The sequence below is a fragment of the Cucurbita pepo genome, chromosome 12 (assembly GCF_057944985.1).
Source record: "Cucurbita pepo subsp. pepo isolate OVF chromosome 12, ASM5794498v1, whole genome shotgun sequence".
Lineage (NCBI taxonomy): Eukaryota > Viridiplantae > Streptophyta > Magnoliopsida > Cucurbitales > Cucurbitaceae > Cucurbita > Cucurbita pepo.
This window is the reverse complement of record NC_141809.1, coordinates 628879-638692: the sequence shown is the minus strand read 5'-3', so window position 1 is coordinate 638692 and position 9814 is coordinate 628879. Positions and strand designations below refer to the sequence as shown.

Here is a 9814-nt window from a genome sequence, read left to right as displayed (position 1 = left end):
GCCAAGTTCTAATGCTCGACCTTACCTTTACTTTAGCCCAAAATCCTTCAAATGCAGTATTGCATCTCATACAGTTGTTTTGATTATCAATCACGACCAACATAAGTTAACAATTCTTAATATCATAGTTTATGCCGATAGCATTTATAATTATTTTATACTAATTATATCAAGCTTCAAAAAAGAAAGAAAAAAAAGTACCCAAACAAAAAACCTATCAAGAACATTTATTTATTTCAATATTAAAATCTGACATTCTCATTTTATAGATATATGGATTTTTTACTTGACCACTCATATCAAAACTCATACTTTAGTGGTTTTATAGTTGTACATACACATTCTTTGCTCATTCATTATACTTGCATTTCTTTCTATCTCTTATCTATATAGATATCAAAGTAATGAAACATGTCAGGTAATTGGAAGGAACCGTAAAACAATGTTGTGCCCTATAAATTTGGACGAAAATTGAAGTCGTAATCGGCCCAAGCTATCAGATTGTGGACTCCCAAGTCATCATCGCCAGATTTGCAGTGAACAGTGATCTGCTCTCTTCTTTTCAGAGCATTTGTTATCTTGACGAGAATCTCTCGATGTTGGAAGATTGATCCTTCGGTAGTAGTGAATTGGTTAAAGAACAATGAAATTAAGAGAGAAAGCGTAAGTGTCGAAAATAAACTCATTTTGTTGAAATGAGAGAGGAAACCAGAGAAGTATGAACACATTTGTGATTGGTTTGTTTCACTTTTATAGTTAATAAATAGCGTAATCGAAGATGAAAGTTATTGTATCTTTATGGCGTTACAATATTCGTATTCTTGTCATAAATAATGACATTTATGTATCATTTGATAACATTTTTATTTATCGTTAATTATTTTTGAAGATGTCTATAGATGCAGAGGGAAAGCTTTCTCTTGTCTTTTCGATTTTTATTTTTTATTAGTGCAAAATCCTTGGTTTGTTTTTTCGGGAGAATCAGATAGATGATTCTCCATAGAGATTGGGTGTGAAATCCTCCATTTATTTTTTTCGATGATTACAAAGGATTCCTCGTGGAGATCAGATCCCAGACAAGAAATTTTATTTTCCAAATAATTTTTTACCAAAAAATTTTGATTTTCTAATATAGTTTCCATTAGAAAGGAATAAAATCATAATAAATTTAATAATATTTCTTAATGTAGTAAGAAGGTATAAGGAGGGTATAAAATCATGCAAGATTAATATGTTATTAATTAGATTTTCTTTCAACATTTGTGTGAGTAATTAGGCTAGCCATTTTCTTATATATATCTTCCATTTTCAACCTCTTTCAATTGCAATATTCTAAAAAACAATCATTAAAAATGGCTTATGGCTATGTATCTTCCATTGCTCTTCGATTGGTTGTATTCATCTTTGCTATCTTCCTCTTTTCTTCCCTCGGTAAGTTTTTACGATCGTACCATATTTCAATTTATGTTTCATAAAAGAACTTGAAACATAAACAACAACAAAATAAACTTTGTGTTGTTTTAAAAATCCAAATGTTTTTTAAAAATGAAAAATGAGAAAGGAAAACGTTATCAAACAGATGATCTGTTCTTCAAATCGAAAAACAAGAAACAAGAAGTAAGTACCGAACGATATTGATCGAACTCTAATTGAAATAGATTGTATTTTTGTAGGAATGGCAGGATATGAGTGTAGGAGCAAGTGTGAGGATCAGCCAAATTGTGATGAGTTCTGCAAAAGACTTGGGTTCTTGGGAGGGAAATGCATAGCCCCACTCTTTCAATTTTGTTGCTGCCAAACATGATAGAATTACAAAGTTCAGCGCAGCCTTTGCAACACAACAACACAGCAGCTGTTTTCTTAGACTTTTAATAATATGGATTGTCACGACGTACGAAAAATGCTCTAAAAAGTCTATAATAGCATTTTTCGTATGCTATCGTATCCATTATTTCTTGTAGGATCATATGGCTTTTCGAGTCTATTAGGTCAAGACGACTATTTTTTCACATCATAGTTTAGCCAAAAAAAATAAACTTTAAAAGAACAACAAAACTTGTGATTCTTTCCTCTTATTATTGTATTAAAACCATAAAATCAATGAAAATGTATGATTTCCTCTGATGGGTTTTAGAGAATTTGCACTTTTTTTGCTTTTTTTTTTTTTTTTTTGCTCGAGAATGTTTTATCTGCTTAACTATGTTTAGATCAATCGCTATCTTTCTATCGCTATCTTTCTATGCTTCCACTACCAAATGTGTAAGTCAATTCATTCCAAACTCTTATGCTCCATTTTAATTATTTGATTTTATGTATGTTGAAACATGAGTGGATTTATATAAGTGACGAGAAATTAAAACCTTCCAAAAGAATTCTGGTTTGATTTAGGACATGTTTGAAAGTGATCCAAACTCACGTTTACACCATTGCATAATAAACGCTGCTATGTTAAAATGAGAAAATCACTTGGTACTATTCCGTCGATCGTCGTTAAACTAGGACAAAATTATTTTTACTTGTTTTAATTCTTGTGGGCTACATTTCTTTTGTAAGAAGATTGTTAATATTAGGGAGGTAGATGAGTTGGGTTGGGCCTTTTAGATCAATTTGATATTCAAGTTGATTAGATTGGTAACCTAAGTAACTCCAAATTGTTTCGCAACCCAACCCTCTGTTTTTGAAGTAGGTTGTATGATTGGTTGATTGGTCGTGTGATTGAGAGTGAGAGCGGGAGTAGCGTGTAACTGTAAGCAGTGAGTGGTGGCAGGAGGCAGCTTGTAGATGAGCAAGATTGGGAGTAACGACAATGTTGAAAGAATAAAAAGAAAACCCTAAAGTGGAAGGTTGAAGCTTGAAGTGTTGGACCAGCTTGGTTTGGGTTGACCCGATTTTTTTTCTTCTTTGAACCCGAAAACTGAACCAAACCAATTCGATTTCGTAAAAAATAATCCAACCTAACTCAATTTGGATTGATTTAGCTACCGTAACAAACTAAGTCCATCGTACTAATAAGATGTCTTTTGGTTATATTTAATTTTAAGAACTTATTTATACACTGCAGGTAACAAAAATGACTAAGGAAGTGATAGGAAAGGTGTCTGAAACAACAATAAAGATAACAAACACAACAAAAAACATAATAGAGAAAGCAAAAGGCCACAGTTTGAGGAGCATGGGGCAAGGACTTCATTGATAAGTAACCCTAATTCACACGTCTTCTCTTCATCCACCGGCCATTTTGATTCTCTACGGTACTCTTTAATTAACCGCTCAAGTCCACCGCTAGAAGATAATTGTCTATTTTATTCCATTACATATTGCCGTCAGTCGCATAGTTTTAAAACACGTTTACTATGGAGATGGTCTAACTCTACTCCAATCAGTGCTCGAACCGTTCGGTGACTGCTCTGATACTATTTGTAACAACCTAAGTCCACCGCTAGCAATATCATTTGTAACAGTCCAAGCCCATCGCTAGCAGATATTATCTAGTTTGGCTCGTTACGTATCAACGTCAGTTTCACAATTTTAAAATGCGTCTGTTAGAGAGATCTCACATCGGTTGGAGAGGGGAACGAAACATTTTAGGGTGTAGAAATCTTTCCCTAATAAACACGTTTTAAAACCATAAAACTGATGGTGATACGTAACGGGTCAAAGCAGATAATATCTACTAGCCGTGACTTGTGAACAAATACCTTAAACATGTTATATGGTCAGAACAAGATTGAATAGCAAAAGTGAAAAAGTAGGTTTTGGGCTTGCATATTTTGGACATGCAACACTTATTTTGGAAGTGAAATACAAAAGCAATTTGTAGTACAAACAAGAGTGTTTCTCGAAAAATGAAAGATTTTATTTGTAGATGTTCAAACATATGTTCATCATTAATTACTTGGAACTTTCAACCTTCGTATCATTCATTATTTCAGATATCATATGAACTCTTGTTTTGATGGGACTATTCATATAAATTCAAGTCAAATTTGTGTTCTTATCATTCAAACGTTGAGAAAATACTTCACACTAGCAAATGCGTGAACAAATTTATTGGTTGGAGAGGGGAACAAAATATTTCTTATAAGGGTGTGGAATCCTCTATCTTGCATATGCGTTTTAAAACTCTAAGGCTAACGGCGATACATATCGAGCCAAAGCGGACAATATCTATTAGCAGTGGGTTTCAACGATTACAAATGGTATCAGACCTAAAGACTGAGAAAAGTGTGTCAGCGAGGACACTGAGCTCTCAAGGGAGAGTAGTTTATAAAATCTCACATCGGTTGGAGCGGGAAACGAAACATTCCTTATAAGGACATGAAAATCATAGAGACGCATTTTAAAACTGTGATATGTAATGGGCAAAGCGGACAATATCTATTAAGAATGAAGTTACATTAACCATTTTAAAATTTTGACATGACAAGTACTTATTAAAAAACGACAAGTACTTAAGAAGGGTTTGATTCGAATTTGGTGTCATTGAAATGAACAAAAATATGGGTTTGATTGGAAACACACTATTTTTTTTTATGGGTTTTAAGTTGTTTTGTTTAATTTTATCCAAATGGAGAATGAAATCAGACCATTGAATCGACAGAATCTTGGTTTTTTTGATGTCTCCTTGTGGATCTAATGTGAGTTTGTGGATTTTAATGATTGCATTTGTTGTTATCTTTGAAGATTTCTTGTTTTTGTTTGTGTAATAATTATGAATATGAGATTTGACAGATTTTGATACCCTTGAGAACATGTCTCAAATCCACTAAATGATAAGGAAAAATCCTAAGAATACATTTAAATTTGAAATGAGTTTTTAATGGTTTAAAAAAAAAATTAAGCTTTCAAAAAGTCGATCACAATATTCTCGAAGATTAAGCTCACGGGTTTGTTATTCTCGGTAGGAACAAGTTCGTAGATTGGATTTTTAATCCGGCTGTGAGTTTACAACATTTTTAAAGTCTTCATTCAACTCTCGAGTTCTCTATCTTATCCGACTTAAACCCACAAAGTGTGGCTTTGATACCAACTGTTACAGTCGTACTCCTTCAACCGTGCAACGTCGTGATCTTGACACACTCACAACAAGCCTTAAAGGAAACTCAAGCCCCATTCACATTTTTCGTCTGACTTTGTGGCTTCATCGAACCTTCAACGAAGTCTACCTTCGCCAACCAAACACAACTTGTTCAACCATGCAGCGTCCTGATCTTAACACACTCACTTCAAGCATTAAGGAGGACTCAAACTCCATTCACATTTTTTGCCCTAATTTATAGCTTCGTCGAACCTTCGACGAGGCTTACCTTCGCCAACCGAACACAATTCGTATAAAATCCAAACTTGTTCAACCACACATACCGCTCGTTGTTACATAATTTATTAAAAAGAAAAATTAACGAGCAAATAGTTCCTTCAATCCTTCATTATTGAATAAAGTGGTTGGATCACAAACTTGATCTAAAGCTATGAAATATCAATCTTTGTTCTTCTTTTTTTTACATCATTGAAAGAAGAAATGTTCTTGTTGATCATAAACAAACTTCCCACTTTGGCTTAACCATCAAATCAATCTATTTTACAAAAAAAAAATTAACTCTTTCTGCCATTAGAGGACGATGTCGAGTAGATCAACGAGGAAGCAGAAAAGCTCGTGTTATTGCTTTTAGGCAACAAGCTTCTGGTCGACATTTTTGAAGAAGATGTTGCTGTTCCAACGCCATTAACATTATTTGAGCTCTTGTTCTCTTGCCCACCATTGGCAGGAGAGGAGCCAGCTTTGAGCAGCACGTCGACTTTCGCATACTCTTCCCTTTCGTGTTTGATTTCTTTCAACATTGCTTCGACGTCTTTCATTGTCGGTCGCTCGTCTGGTGACGAGTTTACGCACAATAACGCTATGCCTAAAACTTGCATCATCTCCTCTATTTCTGTCTCTGGTCTTGATTGCAAGCTTGAGTCAAGGACTTCATTCCCTCTCTTTCTTCTCACCCAATCTACGATGTGTTGTCCGTCGGGTATCGTTGGGTCGATTGGTTGTTTTCCTGTTAGGACTTCGATTATCACGACACCGTAGCTGTAGACATCGCTCTTCTCGGTTATCTTCATCATGTAGCCGTATTCTGAAATGGACAAAAATAGAATGCTAATTAAGATTGAAACATGTAACACCTATATTGTCTCTTTGGACATTTCCTTTTAGGTTTCCCCTCAATGTTTTAAAACGCTTCTCTGTGGGAGAGGTTTCCACACCTTTATAAGGATTGCTTCGTTCCTCTCTCCAACTAAGGTGGGATCTCACAGTCCACCCCCTTAGGGGCCCAGCATCCTCGTTGGCACGCCGCCCAATGACCGGCTCTGATACCATTTGTAACAGCCCAAGCCCACTGCTTGCGGATATTCTCCTCTTAGGGCTTTCCCTTAAGCTTCCTCTCAAGGTTTTAAAACGCGTTTGCTAGGGAGAGATTTCCACACCCTTATAAAGAATGCTTCGTTCACATCTCCAACCGATGTGGGATCTCACAATCCACCCACCTTGGGGGCCCAGTATCCTCACTAACATACCGTCCGGTGACGGGTTCTGATAGCATTTGTAACAGCTCAAGTCCACCACTTGCAAATATTGTCCTCTTTGTGCTTTCTCTTCTAGGCTTCCTCTCAAGGTTTTAAAACATGTCTGCTAGGGAGAGGTTTCCACACCCTTATAAGGAATATTTCGTTTCCCTCTCCAACTGACGTGGGATCTCACAAAACAGTAGTGGATTACATGAGTTTTCAAGTGATTTGAAAGAAAAATGCTTACCGGGAGCAATGTAGCCATAGGACCCTGCAACGGTGTTGGATGATCGACCGAAATCTCCATTGTCGATAAGCTTGGCAAGGCCGAAATCAGCGATATAGGCCTCGAATTCAAGACCGATGAGTATGTTATTGGCCTTAATGTCCCTATGAACAATTGGAGGGACACAATCATGGTGTAAATAGGCAAGGCCTTGTGCTGCACCTAGTAAGATTTGGTACCTTAGATCCCATTCCAAGGTATTCCCATTTCTCTCATGTAGGAGACTTCCTAAACTACCATTCGGCATATAATCGTACATTAGTAGTCGTGTATTCCGATTCAAACAACAGCCCAAGAACCGCACGATATTCTTATGTCGTATCGAGCCTAGAGTTTTAACTTCTGCCGAAAACGAATCACGAACGCCACATTTTTCGTCGTTGTAGCTACTGTCTGTTGCCATCATAGTTGGCCACAGCTTCTTCACTGCAATCACTTCTCCGTTATCCATTTCAGCTCGATAAACCATCCCCGAACACCCTTTGCCGATCACGTTACCGTCCACAAGACACCTCAACACTTCCTCAACAGAGAAACTCAGCTTTTGAAATGGTGTGAATTGCCAAGGCCATGTATCTCCCAGCTCCGAATCCTCATCTTGAATCATCGTTCGAGCTCGAATCACCGCAATCACGCCCATTACAATCATCACAACAGTTAGTACAATGAGCAATGCAATTGCTAGCTTGAGCTTTCTTGATCTCATTGTATCATCCCCATCTCTAGCAAGTCCTTCCCTATCGGAATCTGTCAAGAAACACGAATCTCGAATCGAAGAACAGAGACCGTTATTGCCTGCCAAGTCGGTCAGTGATAGTTGTCTGAAAAGTTTGTTGTCCGGAAGATAACCAGTAAAGTTATTAAACGAAACGTTAAGCACGACGAGATTATCGAGCCCTGCAAGCGGCTTCAAATCACCCTCAAGGCTGTTATGTGAAAGGTCTAGAACAGAGAGCTTACTAAGTCCAGACATTTGAGAAGGCAATGAGCCAGTGAAGCCATTACAACTAAGGTTGAGAGCAATCTCGAGAGACTCGATCGAACCCAACTCAATCGGTATGTTCCCGATCAGCTGATTGCTGCTAAGGTCAAGTAGTTGGAGACTCGAACAACGTTTTAGCGATGTTGGAATTGTTCCTGAGAAAGCGTTTCGAGCTAGAATGAGCTTATTCAAAGAAACAAGATTCCCCAAACTAGCTGGAAGCTCACCATCAAATTGGTTTGATGAGACATCCAAAACTTGGAGCTGAGACAGTGAAGTAAGTGACTGAGGCAATGAACCTTTCAGCTCATTGTTGCTGATATCAATCATTTCCAAAGCTTTACAATTCCCAATCTCAACAGGCAATGATCCTGAAAGATGGTTTCTTGACAAATCAAGGAAATCCAAGCTCTGTAGAGCACCGATCGAGCTCGGAATCTCCCCGGCAATCCGATTGTTTCCGAGCCTCATTCGGATAAGAGACGAGCAGTTACCGACATCAGGTGGCAATGTTCCAGAGATATCATTTGAAATCAAAAGAAGCTTTGTCAAGTTTTTAAGATGAAACAATCCAGGAGGAACACTTCCTGTTAATGAATTATGAGACAAATCAAGAGCTTGAAGATTCGAACAATTCGACAAACTTGATGGAACGCTTCCTTCGAGCTGATTCTGCCAAGCGAAGAACACATTCAACTTCCATAACATCCCCAACTCAAATGGGATCAAACCAGAAATCTCATTACTATCAAGCTGCAACTGCAACAGATTCGTCGCGTTCGAAAGATTCGAAGGTATCGTCCCCGACACGTTATTGTTACTAATCATGAACTCTTCAAGCAAAGACAGTCCCCCTAATGTTAAAGGAATAGCCCCAGAAAGAAAATTCAATGAAAGATCAATCTTTTTCAAGCTAGAACATTCACCAATTTCAGCTGGGATTGTCCCAATTAGCTCATTCTGCCATAGAAACAGCTGCTCAAGCTTCTGCAGCTTACCAATCTCTTTAGGAACAGAACCAGATAAACTATTTTCATAAAGAAACAAGTTAACAATCTCAGAACAGTTACCTAACTCCGGTGGAATCTCGCCGGAGATCTTGGTCGTGTAAATGGACAAAGTTTGAAGCTTTTGAAGCCTGCCTAAAGAACTAGGCAAAGAGCCTGAAATTCCGGTGTCAGCCAGACCCAAAATCGTCAAATTCCTGCAATTTCCAATCTCTTCTGGGATTTCGCCGCTGATATCTCGATTCCCACCTGCTCTAATAATTTCAAGATTCCCCATTTTGCCCACATCGGAAGGGATTCCTCCGGTCAGCCGGTTGTCAAACAAGAGCAAGTTCTTGAGAGCTTTACAATTAGTGAGCTCTAGTGGGATTTTGCCAGTGAGCTGATTGGAGTTCAAGATCAGCTCCTCGAGGTTCTGTAGCTTTCCAATGGTTGTCGGGATTGTTCCGACAAGGGCGTTGGAGCTGAGGTCAATGAGAGTGAGTTCAGTGCAGTCACCAATGTCGGGAGGAATGGAGCCGGTGAGATTAGCATCAGAAATGACAAGCCTTTGAAGGGAAGGAAAAGAGGAGAGATTTGAAGGGAATGGGAGCTGAAGAGGGACGGAAATAATGTTGATTTCAGTGACGAAACCATGAGAAGAACAAGTAATGGAGGTCCAGTTACAGGGCGTTGAGTCAAGGACATTCCAGTCGGGAAAAACAGGGGAAGGGGGAAACAGAGTGGAGGAGCTGTGAAGCCATGAGAGGAGAATGGAAGCTTCATGGTTGGTTGCAGCAAGAGAAGAATGAATGAAGAAGAAGAAGAAGAAGAAGAAGAGGGATTGAATGGACATTTGCCTCAAATTCCGAACTTTTCTTCTTGGGTTTGCATAATTTTTGGGGTTTGAAAACTCTAAAGATCTTGGGAGGTTTGAGAGTGTTTGCTCTTCCTTGCCATGGACTCAAGCTCAAACAAGAACAGAGTGTACAAATACCTAGGATT

At 38.1% G+C, this 9814-nt stretch overlaps 1 protein-coding gene across 1 annotated transcript; it reads right to left on the bottom strand.

Moving 5' to 3' along the window:
- Positions 1-5385: 5385 nt before the first annotated feature.
- On the bottom strand, positions 5386-9814 carry LOC111807521 (uncharacterized). Its single transcript, XM_023693267.2, has 2 exons — positions 6803-9814; positions 5386-6122 (listed from the first exon to the last, which is right to left on the bottom strand). The coding sequence occupies exons 1-2, from the start codon at positions 9663-9665 to the stop codon at positions 5593-5595; spliced, it is 3393 nt and encodes a 1130-aa protein (XP_023549035.2). The 5' UTR covers positions 9666-9814; the 3' UTR covers positions 5386-5592.